At 33.1% G+C, this 23,530-nt stretch overlaps 3 protein-coding genes across 20 annotated transcripts in view; 2 read left to right on the top strand and 1 right to left on the bottom strand.

Moving 5' to 3' along the window:
- Positions 1-653: 653 nt before the first annotated feature.
- On the top strand, positions 654-2,696 carry LOC113392890 (mediator of RNA polymerase II transcription subunit 4). Its single transcript, XM_026629502.2, has 5 exons — positions 654-853; positions 952-1,132; positions 1,208-1,359; positions 1,582-1,760; positions 2,203-2,696. The coding sequence occupies exons 1-5, from the start codon at positions 786-788 to the stop codon at positions 2,376-2,378; spliced, it is 756 nt and encodes a 251-aa protein (XP_026485287.1). The 5' UTR covers positions 654-785; the 3' UTR covers positions 2,379-2,696.
- Positions 2,697-3,482: 786 nt separating this feature from the next.
- LOC113392993 (putative inner dynein arm light chain, axonemal) lies at positions 3,483-6,377 on the top strand. Its single transcript, XM_026629676.2, has 6 exons — positions 3,483-3,691; positions 3,974-4,105; positions 4,194-4,343; positions 5,348-5,476; positions 5,722-5,919; positions 6,288-6,377. Exons 1-6 carry the CDS (start codon positions 3,605-3,607, stop codon positions 6,321-6,323), a joined length of 732 nt encoding a protein of 243 aa, XP_026485461.1. The 5' UTR covers positions 3,483-3,604; the 3' UTR covers positions 6,324-6,377.
- A 42-nt stretch (positions 6,378-6,419) lies between these two features.
- Positions 6,420-23,530, bottom strand: part of LOC113392984 (protein lap4-like) — a 64,454-nt gene continuing 47,343 nt past the window's right edge. For 7 of the 18 annotated variants that reach the window (XM_026629641.2, XM_026629650.2, XM_064216429.1 and 4 more), the window contains 14 exons: positions 20,172-20,282; positions 19,922-20,101; positions 18,422-18,580; positions 17,979-18,122; positions 16,968-17,063; positions 16,692-16,775; positions 16,433-16,552; positions 11,756-13,111; positions 11,266-11,371; positions 10,962-11,133; positions 10,574-10,706; positions 10,151-10,246; positions 9,473-9,652; positions 6,420-8,125 (listed from right to left, as the gene is read on the bottom strand). In XM_026629641.2, coding sequence (XP_026485426.2) covers positions 7,856-8,125; positions 9,473-9,652; positions 10,151-10,246; positions 10,574-10,706; positions 10,962-11,133; positions 11,266-11,371; positions 11,756-13,111; positions 16,433-16,552; positions 16,692-16,775; positions 16,968-17,063; positions 17,979-18,122; positions 18,422-18,580; positions 19,922-20,101; positions 20,172-20,282 — 3,207 coding nt within the window. In that variant the 3' untranslated portion in view covers positions 6,420-7,855. Of the gene's footprint in view, positions 8,126-8,858; positions 8,903-9,472; positions 9,653-10,150; positions 10,247-10,573; positions 10,707-10,961; positions 11,134-11,265; positions 11,372-11,755; positions 13,112-16,432; positions 16,553-16,691; positions 16,776-16,967; positions 17,064-17,978; positions 18,123-18,421; positions 18,581-19,921; positions 20,102-20,171; positions 20,283-23,530 lie in introns of all 18 variants that reach the window. The other 11 variants (XM_064216426.1, XM_026629649.2, XM_064216428.1 and 8 more) reach the window with 11 other exon arrangements.

Below are 23,530 nucleotides of genomic sequence, written 5' to 3'. Positions count from 1 at the left end.
TATATTATTAAATATTTTTAATGACTATATATGTTAATATTCCTGTTTTTAACGTGAACAATGACGAATTCCTATACAAATTTTCATCCCCAATATTACCTCCTTATGAGATGAGTTTTCGAAAATACTTTAACGACTGATCTTTATTTGTAAATACAAGCTTAAATACCGATTTCTATATTTTAAACACTAAAGAAAGGTGATCTTAAACTTTTACGCCCAATTTCACCCTTTTTGTGATAAGCGCTGCAATATGTATTTTATTTATAAATAGTAGCCTAAAAATCGTATTTCAAACATGTAAAAGGCGATCTTCTATACAACCTTACACAACGAATTAATCTTCTTACTTTATTAAATAAATATATGCATAAAATTATATGCAGGTATCTTTAACTTTATTTTTAAATATACAGTTTATCCTCAAGACCTATGATAGTGCTGCCAACGTAATAATAATATCACGTTGGTAGCACTATAGTAAGCTTAAGAAATATTTTTTATCCAATTAGAACAAATATAACTTCTTATTTTTAGCAAAATAATATGTACATATAATATAGCTATTTAATAACATATTTTATTTTTGTAAAAACACAAATTTTATAGAAACTGTTACATTTTTGGTTGTTTGCAACAGCATATTTTGACAGCTGTCAGAACCTTCATTTAGAAAATAAGTATTAGAGGAGTTTTTTATATGCAAACAACAAATAAAACTTGCATAATTTAATAATTTTCTACGAATAAGTTACAATATAATTGTAGTATATACCGTTTAAACTATGGCGTCTCATTTAAGCACTAAAGACCGACTACTATCGTTAATAGATGACATGGAACTAATTGCAAAGTATGTTATAAGTAAAATTTGCTGTTTACTGGATTTAATATAAAACTGTTGCATTTATTATATTTTGTACTGTATTGCAAACAATGTAACTATTCCAGAGAAATAATTGAAGTATCAATAGCCCCTAAGTCACAAAAGTTATCAGCGGCAGATCACGCACAATTAACTGATTTACTACTATGTAAAGACGCAGAATTAAAGAAGACGCTAGATTTAGCAGATGAACAGGCTAAAATACAACAAAAGATGAATGATCTTAAAGCTGAAGTTGACAATAAGGTTTCTATAATTGCATGCCTAGTGAGTTTATTTTGTCAATTTCTAAATCATTTAATTACAATGAGTAAATTTTAGGATCAGGATATTCACCATTTACAAAGGCAGTTAAAAGATGCAGAGCAAATTTTAGCTACATCATTGTATCAAGCAAGGCAAAAGCTTGCCTCAATTGTCAAATCAAGGAAGAGACCTGTTCCTTCTGAGGAGTTAATCAAATTTGCACACAGGTAAAAACTTACTGATACTGCACTTCTGTGTAATTAGATTGTGTTAAAAGTAATCCAGTAATGTTTATATGAGATAATTATAACAGAAAAAAATACATTTTTTAATAAATAAATATTTTAGACATATACTTGGATGCATGTAAAATGCAACTTAATTAATAAAAGCAGTAAGTAATAAAAATGTACTCACTTAAACAATAATAAACATTTAACCCAAAACAGGATAAGTGCATCAAATGCTGTCAGTGCACCTCTGTCGTGGCAGCCAGGAGATCCAAGACGTCCTTATCCAACAGATCTTGAGATGAGACTGGGAATGCTAGGTCGCCTCTGTGACTTACCACTAAATGGTCACACTCCCTCTACACTGAACGAGTTACATCGAATAACTACTGGAGGAGGTAATTTTTCATTATTCTTACTCATTCAGATAAAATTCTTATGTTAATGTTTTCCCTTAATTATAGTTACGTAATCTACTAAATACTGATAACTTCCTTGTTAAGGCTATGTGGTTACTTTGGTCATAGTTCATCTGCTTTTCTTGGAAATTTTCTTGACTAAGACAAATTCCTTATTATTTATTCCTATATATGAATAGTAACTATATTTATTATGTTGAATATATAGGTATCTAAATTATTATGTTATTACTAATGATTTAGAAATTACTGATCTCCGATCTTGTATTGTTTCAATTTGCATGAGTTTCATAAACATATACCTATACATATATTATAAATTTTCAATAATTTTCTGAATTATTTATGTAAACTTTAAAGCTCTATATATGTATAAATAGATTCTTAAATTTGAGAGATATATAATGAAATTTTATTACAGTTCCAGCATCAGCTACAAACCAGTTCACATGGCATCCGTCAGGGGAGCTGCACATGTCAGTTGGTGGCGGTAATTCTGTTGCTATAGATGGACGTAGTAAAGATGCACCAACACAGGAAGATGTTGAAGTTATGTCAACAGACTCAAGTTCTAGCTCAAGCAGTGACTCACAATAGCTTTGCGGTCAATAATCCACATGCAATTAGACAATCAAAGTTTGGTCATTCAATCAAATAGTGTTTTTTCTGTTGGTTATTTTCCATTTAGAGAAACAATCCTAAATTGAATAGTCATCATGACTGTTTCTTTGTTGGAGTTCTGTGAAAAGATTTCGAACTATTTAATATGTTATAGCCAGTTGCAATATATACATTATGTATGTATGAATGATTGTATGAAATATGTAAAATGTGAAGTGCTCCACTTTACCTATATTAAGACTGTCTTTTTAATACAATTAGTAATAAGTGAAAAATATATCTATACAAAATCATTATTTTGTTTTCATTTTTAAACTTCTTATTTAAATATAAAAAATTGTTGAATAATCAATCCTTCATATTGTATTCAATATTGCATTTAATATAAATATTAAAGAATTACTTAAATGACAAAGTAATTATCCAATAAAAATTGATATGGCAGTTTATAATTTTGAGAGGGATGTGTATTTTATGTAGTTTTTTTTGTATAAAATACATGAAAGGAACGAAAAAAAAACAAAGTATTTTGTATTTAGAAATTTTTGTTGTCGTTGACATTTTATGATTTGGACAAAAACAACAAACGTAAAAATATATACGGTGAGTGGTACAATCGTTAACGGAACATTTATTAGTTTTACTATTTAATTTTTTTTTACCCTTTAATAGCGTTTGACCGTTGTCTTGCCTGATGTTAAGCATCGGCACGGTTTATGATGTTGCACGTTTGCCTAAACCACCAAGGTTGTACCTATCGGAAAATACAGACTCAAGCAAAGTATTTTTACTATAGCGTTGTGAATGATAAAGGTAGATTCGAAACGCTTCGTACGTAGACGGAGAATTTCTACTGTGTACCAATGTGCTTTGGTCGCGTTTGCCTGGCCGTTCGATGGTAAAAGGGGGCGGGCGGATTTAATTCATGTAATTCCTGAGCACATTCTCCGAAATGTAGTCATACATATATATATTATAAATATACAATTAGTAAACAAAAACGTGGGTATATTTCATAGAAAATATAAGTGGTATTTAAAAAAAAAGCAATAATACTAATAGTTGTTGCTATGGAACCGCATCGTTACTATAGAGACAAATATTTTGTTTTTACATGTATATTATCATTGTGTGAATTGAAAGGTTATAACAAAATTGTTATTTCGATTACAATATCTAACGAGTTATAAACTTGTTTAAAAATGGGAGAAAGAGCAGCCGTGTCGACCGAAGACACGCTTGTTCGTTATGATAATCCTGTTCTTGTAACTAAACAACCGGAAAAAGTTGTAAGTAATTTTATTTTAAATGTTTGTTCTATGGAAGCATTCCAATAGCTTAATTAAATATATTATAATTATATAAAATTATCATTCACTTAAATATAAAATCGATTTAAATGAAATGTATTTCTTCACTAAATCTTTATCAATTTATTTATAACATAGTCAATTTATCTTTTTATTATTAGTCAGTGGTATAAACACCACTTTACATTATCGAACACCTAAAAACATAGCGTCTAATGGTATATTTTTTCGTGTTAAAAATCTGTTGTTTGAGTTTCATAGTCAGCACCTCCTACCGGTACACTTGCACAACCCTGTATTCCAACTGAAGCGAAACGTGAAACTGAGGAAATCCTTAATGCCATTTTACCTCCGAAAGAATGGGAAGAAGATGGACAGATATGGACTCAAAAGGTTAGTCTTTATAAAAATCACTTACATAATTTGTTGAAATAACTTCATCTTATATGTATCACTGTAATGTTTTCAATGATTGACTTAGATATCATCGACTCCAGCAACGAGATTAGATGTTATAAATCTACAAGAAATGCTCGACACTCGTTTACAACAGCGGCAGGCTAGGGAAACAGGAATATGCCCTGTGCGCAGGCAGCTCTACACACAATGCTTTGACGAACTCATACGGCAGGTAAATAGTACTTGTATTTATAAAAACTGCGAACCGAAATGGAAGGGACCGATTCGAATGCGAGGTACACCATTTACTGCTAAGTTTTTCGTTAATATTTATAATTCATCCCATATGCCGTAGTGACTTTTTAGAAAAGAGTGCTGTCCGGCCTCTTTATAATCTTGGAGCTCGAGACTCTTCAGGATGTTTTTAACAAAATAGGAATACTTACAGTTACGTCACAATATATTTACAACAATGTTATGTATATTCACAGTAAAATTAATCACTGATTGAATCAGCTATTATTATTGTATGAACACGAGACGTAAGGATAAACTTCTAACGCCGTTTCCGACCCCGCAGTGTTTAAATCCTTTTTTGAGGCACGGTATTCGTTTCTACAGTAAAATTCCACAAATAGTTTGAACTTTGCCGATTCATAAATTCAAATCATTTCTTAAGAAAAAATAATAAATAAGGCATATTATACAAAACAAGATAAAACAGCGTAGATCTAATACTTGTTGACTCAGGCAGGATATATTGTATATAATTGTATTTAACTAACGTAATGTAGTTCAAATGTTGAAAAAGGGTTACTATTGTGTTTCTTGCCGGTTCTTCTCGGTAGAATCTACGTTTCGACCCGATGGTAGATTTACTTTTAATATAGATCTGTAAAATGACGATTCAAAACTGCTTGTAAAAGCCTACTTGAGTACAGTAGATTTTGAGTGAAGGAACAAACAAAACGTAGTATCCATGTCTCGTGCGAAATTTTGTCTCATCCTGCAAATTAGCTCGCAACTTATTATTAGTATTATTACTATTAGCAGTTATAGTCATTACCCTGCATTACGGTAAATATAATTTATCAAATGAATACCAATAAATAGAAAAAATCAGTTAAATCAGAAATAAATGATTCAAACTTAAAGCTCATTGCTCAAACAAATGATGATGAGTGATGAAACGATGCAGTCATATAAGATAGATAGTGTACAATTTAATGTTTTTAGGTGACTATTAACTGTGGTGAACGAGGTCTTCTTCTTTTAAGAGTGCGCGATGAAGCAAGAATCACAATGGAAGCGTATCAGACACTATATTGTAGTTCCATAGCATTTGGTATGAGAAAAGCATTGCAGGTATGTTTTTTTCATTTACATGTTTGCATTGAAATATGCATTTTAATCTAGATACTCAAATTTTCTTTTTATTTTCATCATATGAACAAAACATATACATATTTTATATTATTTGTACATTTTATAGATATAAACCTACATATAATACGTAATAGTTTTTTCATAGCATTGGCGCTTAGAAAATTTATCAAACTATCTGTATCAATTAATCTTTGTTTTAATATAAAACAATATAATATATACAGTCTGAACAAGGAAAATCAGATCTTATGGATCAAGTTGCCAAATTGGAAGTTGAGCGATCGGCTTTAGAAAAGCAATGTACAGAATTAAAACAAAAAACCGAACAATTGGAACGACGAGCTGCTGAGCTTCGGGCGGCCGAGGAGAAGCGACACCAAGAGGAACTACTTGCATTGAAGAAAACAAATGCTCAGTTAAAGGTCCATCTCATATAAATCTAATTTTTGTTTATATTCCATTCGTTATCGGACATTTTATTCAATTAAGATCAAACTTTGTATGTAATGTCGTACCAATTGGGTTTTATTACGCTATACACATTTGGTTTTGGATATAACTATGTTTACTAATCTTACTTACATCAAATTTATTTAGGGGGTGGGGGGCGTTCTCAACCGTAAACTAGTGTGATAGTTTCTGGTACATTACCTAAAAATTACAATATTTGCACGCGAGTCGTATCGTATATTTGTTAACACAAAAATGTCCAGACATTACCTAGTATTTTTATTTAAAAACATGTATATGATTTTATTATGAACAGTTTATAATCTATGATATTTTACAGGCCCAACTTGAAGGAATCATCGCTCCAAAGAAGTAGTCTATTATGTTCTCAACGTCAATTAAACTATACGTCAATTAAAATGTACTACTTTTATTTTAGAAATAAACCTTATATAAAAATAAAACTACAAAATAATTTTATTAAAATATATATTAAACCATTTATTGGACAAACATACAATATTTTCATTAGTTTACAATCCACGTTGCTAAAGAGCCTTAGAAAGATATAAAGACCACGCATAAAAACCATTCTTTCATTTAATACACCAAATCTATGAATTCCTTCCATTAAATATGATTCAAAACGACGTTATGTCATTAACGGAAATATACACTTTGCTGAGATTAAGAACAATAGAATATACATCTTAGACATCAGCACATTCGATGCAAATTATCATTTTCCGACAACAAATTTGTAATATATTTAAAACATAATTATATGATGAAATACTTAAAAAGATAATGTGTATGTAGTTATGTACTATATGTATTAGGTTAATATCGTAACATTACGCAGTAATCTATTTGAGGAATTAAGGCACCACATACATAAAATTAAAACATTTAATTAAAATATTAATACACCAGTTAAGACAAATACTGTAATTTAATTAATAAAATACAATAATAAAATATTGATGATTTACACTAAGAAATTAATTGCATGAATTAAAAAGGCGGCTGTGTGATGCCAAATTTAACATTTTATTGTATTTAAACTATATTTTTAAAGAACACACTCAACGATGCTATGTACACTCATATTACGTAATCTCAAAAATACTATTCAATCCAATAACGTTCCTAAAGTTTTCGTTTAGCAGGTACAGCATCAACATTCAGTCAAACAATAAAAAAAAACTTCCACGGAATGAAAATATTTAAAGTTACATACGTAATAAAATTAAATAATAATAAAATTATAATTTAAAATTAATACGTAAAGTATTCAAAGACAACATTATCAAAATAGATAAAACCTATCACAAACCTAAAATCTCCATTCCAAAATATTATTATTATAAAAAATAAAAATTGTGATCAAAACAAAATGCCACTGTATAAGTGTAGCCCGATAGTAGATTTCCTCAATTATATTCCATACAAATAATAAGAGCAAAATCGGTGGAATTCTATACTTATTATCACAGTTATAATACAAAAAAAAGATGTAAAATCAATCAATGTCGTTCGTCTCGTTGAAGAAATCTACGATCGAGTATAATCCTCGACGAGTAACTCGTGTCCAGTAGTAGTTATATCAGCCGATTGTCCGTTGTCATGTTAACCATAGGGGCCTGCTCAACTATCAAATGTCCCACTGAGAAAACACCTAATCGAGAACATTAAAGTAATTTTTTTTTAATAGAAAATACAATAAGGTAAGTCTCTTTACGCGTCGTCGTTCAAAACATCGCATAAACAGCAAAAAATACAATTTTAACATCGTCATGCGCAAAAATACTCCAACGTAGGTCGAAACTTCGAAACGGACCATCCGTTTACGGGCGAAGAATCAAAATAGCATCGCAGACGAGGGTAAAACTGTGTGTCGGGCGGCGCCTAGTGCGGCTGGTCGGCGTAGGTGAGGCGGTGCGCGGGCCCCACGGGGATGGCCGTGACGCGGCCGGCGCCGCCGTCCAGCAGGGGGTTCACCACCTGCACGATGTCGGGCTGCAGCGAGTTCTCGCCCGCCTCCACCTCGCCCTCGCCCTCGCCCTCGCCCTCGCCCTCGCCCTCGCCCTCGCCCTCGCCCAGCCCGGCGGGCGCGGTCTCGCTGCTGGGGCTGGTCGTTAGTTCTAGGGATATTATCTTCTCTTGCGTCGTCTCCACCTGGGTCGAATTCGATGATATAGTATCCGATTGAGGTTGTGTTTAAGAATGTTTATTTGGCTTTACCTCTGCATAAAAATACACTAAATAAAAGGTTACTTGTAGAACCATTGTAATTTAATGCTTTAATACTAATATTTTACAAGAGTGCGTTTCCACTTTTTTTTTTCACTAAAATAATTTGTTTGCTATTCTTTAAAAAAATACAACAATTAAACAGCATTGAATTAATTTATATAATGACTAGTTTTAGACTATGGAACTTTTTTTCACCAGTCTGATAACACAAAACTTTAAATTTTCTTTAGTTCACAAACATACCAGACTTGAATTTAAGAGTTCTACAATGTTTTTTTGTAATAAAATCATTACCTTTAAACTAGCCATAAAGCGATAGCTCTCGCTGTGATGTATGAGTTAATTAGGTCTTTTGGATCGATAATTGCTGAATGTGTGAATAAATGTAAAACATAAAAGGATTTATAAATAAACATTTAATTTTAATTGTAAAAGTACATGCACTAATACATAAAAAACAATCCCCATACAAATTACGTAGTGAATGTAGGCTTTAGAGCAAGCAGGTAAGCAATATTAATTATATCTGCAATAATTTTATTTACCTCATTTAAAATCGCTTAAAATACGTAAATACTATGTCCAAAGTGAATATAATGTATTAAATAGAATTATTGCAGTTTAGCTGAGTAGAATATAAATGAAAGAAACAAACCATTTCTTTCGGTGAAGATTCCGTGACTAGAATCCAGGTATTGTCTGACAAATACACAATTAATATGTTAGCATGCCATGCGAAAACATCATGCAACACACGAAATATACTCATACAAATATCAACATATTTTACGTGATCCGATATTGATTTTATCCAAATATATTTATTACCATTAATATACTTCAACACCAATTTATTCCATTTACATAATTTTATCTTGACACCATATTTACAAATTAGTTGTGTAAACTACGTGTTCCTCTACTTGAAACGAATTTAATATACGGCTTTGCACCAGTGTGCCTAGTACAAATCAATCATTCTGTGCAATGAGGCCCCATCAAATTAAACTCGTAAAATTGAATATATTATGTCAGTCAATTCGAGTCCTGGTTTTGAAAAAAAAATCATTGATACGAGATCATAAGTCATAAATACAGTTAGATGAAAGTCAGTAATACAGTCGTAGTCATTAAATCTGCACGTATAAAGCTAAGCATATTCTGTATGATACAAAAAAAATAGAAAGTACAATAAAACCACACACGAAACGGCATTATTTGTGTACAGCGTCCTATATACTTATGCATGTACAGTCGCGCGTCGCGTACCTCTTTCTCAATGACTTTTTCAATGTATTCGACGGTTCGCACTTTAGTCTCGCCGGTTGCCGGACACACGTATTCCTCCGTGCGAAGGGTAATGCGCTCGTCTAATAATTTTTCCTTCTCCTTCACGGCCAGTATCGGGCCCGGTTTTGTACGTAACGCAATACGTGGCAGGGGCCATTTCTATAATTTTTAAAGCCAATATTGACATACACACCCCATAATACGCATAGCGTATGTGAGCGAAGCGGTACCCAACCACAGTGACAGGTAACACAGAGTTAACACAATTGTTATATTTAAGTCCAATTGTTTTAACACGACGCGTTATAATTAAGCCATATCGAATTTATTTGTGCTATAACTAATTTAATCTGCAATATGAAACGTATATACTGTTTGTGATGACATTAGTGAAGTATTTTTGGAAGTCACGAATCCAAATTAATATCGATATTTGCTACCCCAGCTATTGCTTACATTGACAAAATGTTAATGACATACAATGTTATCAGACAAATACATATTGGATTAGATATTTTGGATTACAACAGAATGAATCAGTTTTGTAAATTGAAAATAATGACAATGAATGGATTATAATATCATTCTTTTCAATTATGATCAATCTTATTAGGTACACCAGGGGGACATTCAAATGATTAATATTATAATTTTTACCTCAGAAGGAGAATTATCTCTCGGAGGCACCTCTCCTATGATTTCATGCGCAGGACCCACCATGCTTTTAATCGCTTTTTGTGATTCAATCGCGTCCTAAAATGTTACGATTAAGTTACATTTTCAATTCTAAGACGCGATTGCTTTTACAGAAAGTTAAGTCACATTCAAAGATATCTCTGTTCTCGTATATGCAACAGCCAGATCTTTTAGGATTCCTTTCGAGCAAAACAAGCAATATTTTAAGTAGGAAGCGATCCGTCACTAGCTCAGTGCTCAACAGATTCACATAATCGCCACTTAAAATTACCGAATGAGCACCATATATCTGACCGTTCATTCGGTTGTGATCCCACAGGAAAGAACAGTCAAATAACCGGTAGAAGGTCGGCGCGGGGTGAGAGGGGATGGATGTTCACGTACCTGCTCCAGCGAGCGTAAGCGCGCAGCCCGCCACGCCGCGCGCCGAGCCGCGCGCGCGCCCGCGTCCTCCGCGCCCTCGCGCCCGCCGCGCCGCCGGGACTTCGCGGACGGACTCACGCCGCCCAGCGACACACTGGAACAGGAATGGTTACTATATATATACACGTGATGATGTGATGCTCTATGTTCGTCAATATCAAATGCATTCTTATTACATATCGTATCAGACTACAAAAAGTTAGTAATTTTTGTATTAAACAATGTACATAATAATATACGCTTTTACAACAGAAACCTCTCATATCAGAGATATTTAGTTCTAAATCCTACAAGTGTCGACAAATATACTGTTTCAATAGAATTGTATGGTTGAAGTATTATACAATACCTATGGCCGTTCTCATAAGGTTCGTCATCAGAATGCTCGCTGTCTCCGCTGTGTCGGTCCTCCCCGGGGGACCACGAGCCGAGTTCAGCGCGCGACAGAGAAGCCATCTTCCTCTCCTCTTCTTGCTTCAATTTCTCCACCTCATCCGCTGATAAAAATGTGAACACTTTTTCTGCAAATAATATAAAAATGATGATAAGTAACTTTAGATTAATTGATTAAATTGTTTAACCAAACAATTTAATTGTTAACAAAAACATCAAATAAATCAAATGGATTGTTTTTTTTTTCATAATTGTCGTACCTGGCTTTGGTGATGATTTATGACTCTCTTCCATTGCATTTTCGAAAAACTTTTTCTTATCGCTAACAGACGCTTTCACAAAATTACCAGATTGAGGTGGGGAAGCCTGTAAAATCGTTAATATTAGTTTAAATTCTTATATTATATACTCAATGTACTCACATTACAGGTGTATTATATGAAATGTAAAATAAAATTAATGAATAAAAAAGCATATACGTATGTACAAGCCGTGAAAACCCATCTCCAGGCTGTTAAACACCCATGCAGTCGATAAAGTTTTAGGTGCCCATATGAACGTAAAGAAAATTATAATATTAATAACGTAAATAAATAGATACATGCAAACTATAAAAAAATGCAAGTTAATGACGATAACGAGGTATCATGGGACGATAATGGAATCGTGTATTTTAGTCATAACTCAAGACGGGTTGTCGACGAACACAATCAAAAGAAGCTGAAGTGTTTTGTGGGTAAGATGCCGTACATTAATTATTACCTCGCCGATGGCAAAGGATTTGATTTTGCTGCTCCATGCGGGTTTCAGGGTAGATGCGGGCGAAGTACTTTCTTCTCCCATCGATTCTGAACTGTTTGAAAATCTATCAAATTCAGGCGCGGTCGTCACTTCGCCAAAACGGACTCTTCTTTCTGATTGAACACTTTTAGGGGCATCTCCCGCTTTAATTGGAACAGACTGTGTAACGTTGGCGTTTATATCTTTTCCTACTGAACTATATGACGGGGACAATTGGGGTTTAGAAATCGAATATGACATTTCATGCGTAACGCGTACCGGAACAGTGCATGTGTAAGGATTGAAAGTTCCTGCGACCGTCGTTAAAGATGGGTAGGGGTTACTAGGTGGGTATGTTGTTGAATGTATCATATTGGGTTTAAGATTTTTAGTTCTTAAATCACGCAATGAAACATGAGATGTTACAGGGACGTCGTCAAAGTAACCTATATCGGGATGCAAATAGCAAGGTGAGTTGGGTATGTGTGAAACAGTTGGAAGTGTTTTATATTGTGCATGCAACAACGCCGGCGGATCGGGTTCTCCTACTGGACTGATGGATAAATCGTTATAATAGTCATCATCGTCATTAGAAGGAAAATCAGTTCGAAAGATTTGATGTGAAGGCACTTCGGAAAATATGGGTGATCGGAAAGAATCGTCTAGTTTGAATGAAGTTTCTAAGGACGGAAGAGTTTCGAAATTGACGGCAGGTGGGAAATCAGTTTCCGAAGAATTAGTCGAATTAGATGACTGCATAGCTGTTTCGGCCACAATATGTTCAGGAAGAACTACTCGTTCGGGTACGATAGTGATAAGGGGAACATCTAGCTCGCGTGCCTCTTCATGAACTAACTGACTTTGACTTACTTTCGTGGCGAAGAGAGGCGGAGGAGGAATAATAAACTCGTCAGGGCGTACAATACTGGATTTCGTTTCGCTTAGCTCTATTTTTGTGGGTCGATTTCGTATTAGTAAAGAGCTTTTGCCATGGCATGCATCGTTAGTAATCGAAGACTCCTCAGCAATTTTATCATGCATTCCATGCGATACGGCTCTGGGGCTCGTCCGATCGTTCATCGACAACGATTGTTCGTGTATTTCATGAGGTTCCGAAATGAAACTAACTCGCTTCGTTTGCGGTTTGCGGGGCACTTGTGGTTTCTGTTTGACAGGTTGCGGTGGGTTTGGTGGTGGCGGCGGATCAACGGAGGTGCCGTCCGATACGAAGGCGGCGGCGGGGTGAGGCGGAGGAGTCGGCGTCTTCACTTTCTGTTGCGTAAACATCGCGAGCGGTGAGGGCGGCGCCGCTTGAGCACTAGACGACTAACGAAACCAACACTATATACTTCGTTGCTGTGACATATTATACTTACTTACGTTGTACTATCACAAGAACAATTTCAAGTTTCTTAAAATTATAGCAAAGATAGAGACAGCGACTTGCAATAAAACGGCTGTTGTAAAGTAAAATTCGAATAAAAATAAAGATAAAGACAAATCAACAGAGCAACTTTGCGACGAAATAAATCTTCCAAAATAAATGTTATAAAATCCAGTAACAAAAATCTTAAATTGAAAAACGGCATGTTTTTAAACAACGTGTATTTAAATTCAACACTAAAATATAATTTTGATTACAATATGTTGTATACAAAGTAAAAGTGAAAATGAAATTAAGAATATTTATCAAATGTCGAAATAAATGGCAGTTGTAAATTTGGCAAATATCAAGTACAATTTTTTATATAAATTTCATCCAATAAATATCCAAATAACATATTTAATAATCAGCCAAATACAGTAACATTGATATGTATAAAAAATGAGATGAGATAAAAATTATGATTTGCATAAAAAATAAAATTAATTCGAAATTAAACTAAGTTTAAAGCGAAATTAAAATTTTCATGAAATATAGGCCAAAATACAAGTAAAATTAGTCCAAACGTAAGAAATACAAACTTAATTTCAGAGCAGACATTATATTATATTTTTATTTTTGACACATAATTGGATCGTGAATTAAACGTACATTATTGCACTAAGTTTATGTTTGACAGTGAAATTTAACATGTAAATTTCAATGTTGACATTGGATTTTGCATAAACTGAATTATATAATAATTAATATTAAATTCCTAAATAATAAATATTTAAAGCAAGTCCACCTCTTTAGGGTTCCGTGAACCGGGCCCATTAGTTTCATTTAATTAAATGCAAATGATAATTACGATTACCAATATTGTTGTCGCACAAAAAATGCACATGCAGGTAATGCGTGCCAAATTGAGATGACATTTAGTATGTAATTCATGATATCCGGTTTAAAAGGAAAAAACTTCCAGCAAAATACTTCTGCTTTTACTTTTTGATGTTATATAAAACGATACAATATAAGACTGGAATTAGGTTACAATTAACAACCAAATCATAACATGAAATTTAGAAATATACAAAGCAATTTTACTTGTATAGTTGTATACGGAACCCTAAAATAATGGTGTGATGCGATGGAGTTCTTAGCTATCTTATACAACTTATTAGTGGAGTACGACTTAAAAAATGCAACAAAATAATTCTAACATTAATATAATGTATTGTAGTCGGTGCTATATAAACTAAGTAACGAAAACTTGTTTAGGAATTATGGTTTTAAAGCAGAATATAATTTGACACAAAAATATTATATGGATGCTTTTAGGTATATGATACGATTTGTATTTATAGTTTCTATTATTTTGTGTACAATAAATATATAGCGAGTTATAGACCTATATGTTGGTTAAGTAAGTTAGTTATAAAATGGTATCCAAAAGGCGTTCAAAGTACAAGTCACTACAGGATGAAACACCATAATAAATACATGTATATATGCTCAATAGTTCACAATATTGGTCATTTCAGATTATTGTTTTATAATATAATTGTAAATAGCTGATTACAAGTAGTATTCGGTAAAGTAGCAAAAAGGCTTTATATAAATATTATTATTAGGGAACAATGTAGGAATCAAACACACATCCAGTGTTACACAAAACGAGTACTTATCCATAAACTTCCATATATCAGTAACCATCAAAATATATTACTTTTGGGTATATAATAAACCTTCATGCTAACATTAAATTTACATCTCGAAGAAAGGTAAACTGCATTTTCTTAAGGCTAAATACCCTCAACCGTAGTTATCATACTTGAATAACTTCATTGAAAATAAATGCAGGTTGACGTCTTATTGATATACAAAGCGAAGTCAATTCGATTTAAGTATATTTTTTAAGTCTATTTTTAGTATTTCTAGCCTTGCACTAAAAATACGGAAATACAGCATACAAAAACATTGTTGATACATATTTATTTAAAATTGACATTAAAATAATATTTAACAAAATCGTATATTGCTGGTTAAAATTTTGCTGATTTTTTAGTCACTTAAATATTGTATATGATTAAAAAGGCAACTTAAATACGTCACACAGTATGAATAAACTACTTACATATAATAAAACACGAATACATATTCGAATAAGTTCCGTTTGATCGTGTATAAAACATTCTATTATTTAACAGAAGTTCTAGAAAGATATCAATCGAAACTTTTTACACTGAGTTCCACTCCTATTATAATTGTAGATCATATTAAATTTATTATATAAATATAATAATTAAAGTACGAATCCATTTTACATACGTATTTATCTATATATGTACACTATTTGGACAGATGTTTAATTGCTGTACTATGCGTTTCCTTCCATTCCCTCAGGGTTTGCATTCTGCAATGGACGTAATATGTATTGTAAGTACATTTTTATATCTTTTTAAATCTATTAGTTTCTTTGATAAAAACAAACGATTTGTAACTAACACGTAACGACATCGATCTAAGCTAGGAAGTATTATATAAATATACTTATGGTATGAAGTTGGAGTTCAAAAGGAGGGGTACATCGTAAAATTCCATTACAATTTCGAGTGTATTTTACACAAACACGAACTGAGGTAACATGCACATTTTCAGGCTACGTGTGCTCATAGCCTGGCGCTACAAAGAGAAATGTTTCACAAAATCTAATAATAAAATAATATATTTCAACAAAATATCCAATCAAAGAACTATAGCGTTAACCCATCCCGTTTAACAAATTATATTAAGTACATTAATATATACTGAACGACATTTATTTTGGAAGATATATTAAGATAAATTAAAAATACTTAAATTACTTAATATTATTAAATAGGGGAAATATTTTCATGCAAGCTATATAATACAGGGGGGTACATGCTATCTAGAAAGATCGACGTGCAGAAATAAATGTAAATTTGTTAAACAAAACCTAAATATGTTATTTGTTTTAAAAATATTCTACAACTACATAAACTTCACTTCCATGCCAAAAACTCCAGTGGCTTAATTATTTAAAAATACTGAAACTTTTTTTATAATATAAATAAAACTCATGTACCTAATCGTCAAAGCGAGGTCAGATTAATTTTAAGTAACTGCAACTTAAGTGTCAAATATTAATAGATTTTATCATCGATATACAGCAGAAGCCACCGATTAAGGTCTCGTCTGTAACTATATGCGGGCTTCTACCGGCAAGCTGCGCGGGGCTCCGCAGGTGGGGGGCGACGTACCTGAGGCTGCAGGGTGTGCTTGGACATGACGACGGTGGTGGTCTTGTGCTGCGGCTCCGGCGACGTGGGCGGCGCGGGGTCGAGCGCGATGCTCTCCACGGCGTGCACTATGTCCATTACCTGGGGACAGTTATATGTCGTTAATTACAACATTCATCGAGTCCACTTGCTGTAATATAAGTTTTACAGAATAATTATTAAAAATATACCAAATAATTGATTAAATTTAGTCATGTCACCTCATGGTGTAGTAATTTACCTTTTCGGGTGTAGATTTTTCCCTCATTTCTGCGACTTGTTTCTCATGTTCAAACTCCACTAAGTCCTGTCGATTATGTTGATCCTGCGATAAATCGATACATTTGTAATGATTGTAATGAAAAAATTACATTTATCCTACATAAAAAAAATCTCACCGTGAAAATATCTTATGAACGAAAGCATCAAAGTGTCTATCACTTAAATAATATATGTTATACGGTTATTAAATTAATCATTATCAATTTCTGAAAGAAAAAAAAACAAAGCTTCAAACCTGTTGATGTTGGTGCAACGTCTCATCTCTGTCTAGACTCGAGGTGGAGTGAGAAAGAGAGCCGCCTGTATCTGCTGTCCCGCTCTCGCTTCCCGTCTGTCCAAACATGCATAGTTTCTATCTCACTCTGTGCTACTACTACACGATCGTGTCTTAGCGTATAACATTACTTGGCGGGTGGCATGTTACTGCCGTTTAATGACTGATTCATTTGTCAAATACAATAAATATCAAGGAACTACTTTTTTTAATACACTACTCTACTAAGTACATACTACGCAATTATATGTGCATTTATTTATATAACATCATTGCGTTTCAAAACGTGCTATAGGGCTATGTATTTATATGTACAAGCGGCAAAATGTAAATTCAAGTGACTTAGATTATGACTTAAATAACTAGATATCATATAAAATAAATTCGTCACCTTAAAATGCGTTCCTGATTTTATCAACAGTGCAATACAAAGCATGTCGCATTGTTGATTTAATATTAATAAAGTTACTGTCGTAAAAGGTACCTTTTAAAAATATGCCAATCTTACATGTTCTAATGTATCACTGAAATCTTTGCCTTTATGAGGATGTGTTCGTTACTTTCAGCAGTAAAGGTCTTACATACGTGTTTTTTAATATAGAATAATAATAAAAATCTTATTTCTTCTTAATTTAATAATATTTTTTGTCATTGCTGTTTCTACTAACTAATATATAACGTAAAGTATACAGCATTCAATTTATACATAAAAAAAACAGTAACATAAGACTTTTTGAAGTCTTACATTAGAATATAACTTTTTGCAGCTAATTGTCATAATATTTAATAATAGGGCAGGTACTACCGTAAACAATATCTCATCTAAGCGTATCGTTTAAATGACAGGACTAAAAATATTGCTACTCTTTTCAAGCCCTACCTAGGGTAAAAATTTTTTAGACTGCAATTTGAAAATCTATCAGAAGCCGCTAATGAGTAAAGTAGACGTAGGGCTCGCAGTGGGATACGTACGGTGTACTTCTCGGGGCGCGAGTACCCGTGGCACACGACGAGGTGCAGCGGCGCGTGCGTGGCCGAGCGCAGCGCGTTCACGGCCTCCGCGTGCGTGGCGCCCAGCAGCGACACGCCGTTCACCTCCAGCAGCCGCATGCCCACCTGGCCGCCCGTAAACACTTCCTTACTATGGGTCTTTGAAAGCCTCTGGTGCATTTTTATCGATTGTAGTCCGATACGAGTCGGACCGATTAATAGGAGCGACCGACTTGGATACGTCTGAAGATGTAAGTTCGAGTCGAGTAACGTGATGAAATATGCTCCAAACGAGGCTGTTACTTTTGTATAATTAAAGATGAGAATACTTTGTAAAATGTTATCATTCTGTTTGTAAACATTATTGAAATAATAAAATATATATACTTGTGACATACGTAATAATTTAATGTAATAAATATTACCTTCAGCCTGCCATCCCTTCTAGCAGCGCCGCCGCTATTTATTTTCGATATGAAAACTCCTTCGTCGTTAGGATCGTTAGGGTTGCCACGTTGACCGTTTAGACCACCCTTAATATGCATGCCGAGTTTTTCTCCCTCTTGCTTAATTATTGTTAGCTCCTAGAAAACCAGATTATAAGTTAATGTTTCATCCTAAAATAAGGGATATTAAATATTATACATAATTCTTATTAAGCTTCTAGAATATCATTAAATAAATAATAAACATTATTGTCTGGAATGCATCGGTATTCACAAATTATAATTTTGTAATCCGCATAAAATAAATAGCTATGCTATCAAAACGACTTACTCACACATCATGCAAAGCTAACACAAGCATGTAAACATGTACACATATAACTGCACACATTTGTATATTTAGAAAAATAACATAACATTTATACACTATAAGGTCTCTAAAAAGTAAAACATAAAAATTTAAAAGAGAAAGCCTCAAAAAGGATCCGGGTGCTTAAAGGTAAAATATATTTTTTGTAAAGTAAATAATTTAGCATTAAAATATTTCAGGATTATAGTCACGCTCTAATAGAGTGAAGCATAATATTACGACGACGGTCGAGCACTCGATGGTACTGGGAGGGGAGGAATTTTGACAAAATAATTTGATAAACACACAGACTGTCGAGTTCATGTTACGTTCTCACTTACAGTTGCATTAACAATCTCAACTTGATAGAGACCCTGTATTTGTGTTGTGTTGGCCGTAGTGCGCACGTGTGGAAAAGAACAAGGTTATGTATTTTATAACAAAAATATGACAATTCATCAATTTCAATCCTCTTAGTTCTAAATAATCTTACAAGTATTAAGCGACAGTTTTCAATAAGTCTTTCTGTATATACGTGTTAAGCTCTATATGCATATCTTACTCGCATGTTGCCAAAAACTACGTAAGCGTTGTGTACTACATTATAACATACTCATGTAAATATACGTTATCACTTTTTTAATGAATCCGGTTACTTGCAATCATGCACATGGTACGATTTGTAAGTGTATGTCGTTACAACGTAATATGTTCGTATAAAATGACATGGCATTCTAAATAACTTGCAATGCGACTGTTTAAACTCACAAATAAATAAAGCTTTCTGTCACTCATTTTACAATCATTAATATAACACAACTTACTGCACGAATGACACAGGATCGCCAAGTAAAAAATAAATTAGTATTAGGTTCGTTCTCTCGTGTGTCGCAACGGTTACAATTTAATTACAAATTTAATAACTACATTTCAGTAAAAATGTCTATAAGATTATAATGACGCCTTCTAAATAGTTTTTCCAACTCACAAGTTACTAAAAATATACAAACAAGTATCTAATTGAGACTCGAAAACTCGAAAGACAATTTAATCGAATCTTCTAGAACATCGGAGGTAATGGTAATGAAAGTCGGCGAATCCTGTGTCACGGGGGGCGCGGGGGCACTGACCTGGAAGGCGGGCGGCAGCGGGTCGTGGCGCACGGACAGCGTGAGCGTGGGGCCGGGCTGCAGCAGCAGCTGCACGGCGTCGCGGTGCGTGGCGCCCGGCAGCTCGGCGCCGTTCACCTTCACGAGGCGGTCGCCCATGCGCAGCTTGCCCGAGCGCGCCGCCACGCCGCCGGGCACGACCTGCGCGACCGCGGGAGTGAGAGTCGGCCGTTCCTCGCACTCGCATGAACTTCGTCGACGTGATACTCACGTGAGATATGAATATTCCGGGTTCTTTTCCACCGAAGGGCACGCAGGAGTGATCCGTTCCTCCGATTATACTGAACCCGAGGGAGCCTCCTTCTTTTACTAGTGTGACGTCCTGTAACAACGAAACGGTACCGATAAATTATGGGTGACACTCCTGCAGATTCTATTACAAAGCCAAAAAGCATTTTTTTTGTAGTTGTGTATATGTTATCGTCTCGATAAAGGTTAAACCAGACTTGTTTTAGAAATTTAATTTATTGTTAACATCGAAATCGAACTTACGCGGAAAGTAGCTCGCTTTCCGTTAAGTTACGATAACTAGGCAAACAAAAAACTACAGCCGGAGTTGTTTACTATTTCGCGTTTAATTTTATTTATTTCACGTGAAAGTGAAAGTTTTAACCTTATCGACCGAAAATAAAAGAAATTTTGACTTGTTTATGTTTCTTTTAAATATAAGTAGTACTTATACATTTCATAAATATTCCATTGTTTATTTCACATAATAGTCAAGTAAGTCAAGTTACATATTTTACCGTCCATTTTTCCTACTACTATTCAAAATTTTGAAAGATATGCCTTCTCTATCCTACAAATGTTACTAAAACATTTATATAAACTTATGTGAAATTTTAAATAAAAGTCATTGCATTGTTACTAAATGAGTAAATTTTATTATTCCGCGCGCAAACACGATGGGATTTGACTCTTGTCCAGTAGTGGCATCGACAAACTCGCTTCGAAGACTCACGAGACATTACTCGTTTGTTAGTGTGAAAAATTATTTTAGTGATAAGATTTACTAGATCAGAACAATAAAGATAGCTATAATATTGAAAAAACTATTTGTTTATTACGCTATTTCCTTCGACTTAGTTTGACGGAAACGTTTAGCTTTATCAAATGTCTTAAAAAATAATATTCATATCTCATACAAATACCTGTAGCCTATTCCAATCGAAGTAGGAATAAAGATAAACAAACCTTAAATTTACGTATTTCACGTAATTTATTAATAACTCAGCAATATTGTGCACGACTAAGAGTTTATGATTAAGATATCTCTCACTTAACTACTTATATCCACTTTAATTACGATACTTATACTTCCTAAATTCCGATAACAGTTTCGGCAGCGTTCAAAACGCCTTTTTTCGCAAATCCATACTGAATATCATAGATTAATCAAGCTCTCGACCAATGATATCGTATCAATTTGCTGTCAAATGTTGTATATTTTACTTTTTTCCTCTTATTTTTGGAATAGAGTATACTCTATAGTATACTACCTTATGATCTTCATTTTATTATTTACTTGTTTTCCAAATATGAACAAATTAAACTTTTTAACAATCCAAATTTGAATAAATTCTATCATTTTATAATTTTAAGAAATAAACAATTTTATTTATCTGTATAGTGTAGTAACAACATCAGCGGTCAGCTTTATTCGAATTTCACATTATTTCATTCAAATGGACCGACCGATTTGTGAATTCGATATGCAGCAAATCAACAATTCACAAATTATCTAACTGGTACCAACCACTTCTCACTTATTTAACCGCTTTAGAGAAATCTTCGTATAAGAAAACCATTTGGACTTTTTTTTGTTTATACAGTGACAATGTTTATCCATTTAAATAACTCGAAAATCTACAATTTATATGTAAAATTGTTTGCTAAGTGCTAATCAAAATACCTGCAAATATCGTTAAGTCAGATCACCTAGCTAATGTGTGTGTTTGAGTGTGTTTCTATGAGAAAGTCCTCTGCTCGTATTCCTAATTAAATAATTTTATTAATTAGTTACTTTTATTTTTAAGAAATGCTTGTATTTAACTACTGGTGAATTAGTACTCGGTGTATGATATAATAATACTTACTCTCATTGCATGTGAGCAATGACAAAGATAGTACCTTTTTAAGGGTATATGTAATTGTACAAAATTATGAATAACCATTAGCTCAGTTAATTAAAAAAAAACTATTTATATTAGCTAGGTTAGTTATTACAGTGACTCATCCATTGAAGAAAGATAAAGATAAGAATGTATATCAAAATCTGTGTATAATAATAACACGTGATCCTAAAATTGGGCAATATCTTATTCTTAAGTAGGAGGTTTTAAACTTAAATGTTGCTACAATACGGGATTCCTGATGATGATTTTTTTACCGAAGAAAACTTAATGTGCTCAGGTGATCAATATAATATTATGTATCGCTTCATATCAAATGAATTAAATGAAACTGAGTGGTGCTTGCCGGGGTAACACAGCACCCTTCGGTTAAAATTCATGTGTAACCATTGGACCATCCAAGGTATTTTGTGTTTATACTTATAGCTTATTATGTTTGGTCATCATAAAATCTCGATTGAATTAACTTGATCATACATTTTCATTTATTGTCATGAATTATATTAAGTATTAATTCGCTATATTTTATATAATGTTATAAAAAGGCGAGTGTAGTTCTGTCTGTCTGTTACGCTCTCACAGTTAAATTACCAAACCGATTTCAATGAAATTTTATTTTAAACTTTTATACCTAAAACCTTTGACGGCCCCCTAACACGTAGGCCAAAACTAGTATTTAATATAACAACTGGTATAAATGATCTCAACCATAACCCACAGAATGATAAAAATTGTGTAATGTGGACGAAATATTTAAAATAAAGTTCAGCTATACTCTTCATTATATTCCATTGATTTTACTTTTTATTTTTTAAGTTCTGTTTTTTTCTGAAATTTTAAAATACTTTCCAAATCGGAACCCTTATAAACAACGGGGTAAACCTCATATAACAATAATTATATACTATATGAGGTTTATAATTTTAATTATGTGTCTTACAATTTCAGTTTAATGATTTTTTTGTAAGCATGTATCCAATTCCCGTAGAAAATGTCATATCGTTCGTTAAAAAAAAATTAAACGTATTATATAATTTACTATTACTGCTACAGGCTAATTAGATCTCAATCAAGACTGATTACTAAGCCAATACGTTCCAAAAAATAATATTTTTGATATTTGAAATTTATATCATTTTTTAATTTATAATGTAAATTTATTCTCAAATATATAAACAAGTAACATAAATCAATCCAATAAAGTAACGGTTACTAGTACGTATCTATATGTCACTATATAAAAAAAATATAGACGTAACAAAATCTCCTATAAGTGATTGTAATAGAACAAGGAAATGAAACAACTCGATAGTATATTCGATTTAGCGACGCCTGACCCATTAAAATTCTGAATCAGAATCTGTTTGTGTTTAATTTTGTTAATTTACTTATTGTCCAAATAACACATATGTTTATATTAAAGGTAATAAAAACCAAT

The sequence above is a fragment of the Vanessa tameamea genome, chromosome 12 (assembly GCF_037043105.1).
Source record: "Vanessa tameamea isolate UH-Manoa-2023 chromosome 12, ilVanTame1 primary haplotype, whole genome shotgun sequence".
Taxonomy (NCBI): Eukaryota; Metazoa; Arthropoda; class Insecta; order Lepidoptera; family Nymphalidae; genus Vanessa; species Vanessa tameamea.
Note: the sequence above shows the minus strand (reverse complement) of the source record. Positions and strands in the feature narration are given on the sequence as shown.

Excerpts from the sequence above, each read along its gene's own strand:
- LOC113392890 (XM_026629502.2), top strand. The coding sequence starts at position 786 with ATGGCGTCTCATTTAAGCACTAAAGACCGACTACTATCGTTAATAGAT. Across the intron at positions 1,360-1,581 it reads TTAATCAAATTTGCACACAG|GATAAGTGCATCAAATGCTG; the intron begins GTAAAAACTTAC and ends AACCCAAAACAG. Across the intron at positions 1,761-2,202 it reads TCGAATAACTACTGGAGGAG|TTCCAGCATCAGCTACAAAC; the intron begins GTAATTTTTCAT and ends ATTTTATTACAG.
- LOC113392993 (XM_026629676.2), top strand. The coding sequence starts at position 3,605 with ATGGGAGAAAGAGCAGCCGTGTCGACCGAAGACACGCTTGTTCGTTAT. Across the intron at positions 4,106-4,193 it reads GACAGATATGGACTCAAAAG|ATATCATCGACTCCAGCAAC; the intron begins GTTAGTCTTTAT and ends TGATTGACTTAG. Across the intron at positions 5,477-5,721 it reads GTATGAGAAAAGCATTGCAG|TCTGAACAAGGAAAATCAGA; the intron begins GTATGTTTTTTT and ends TAATATATACAG.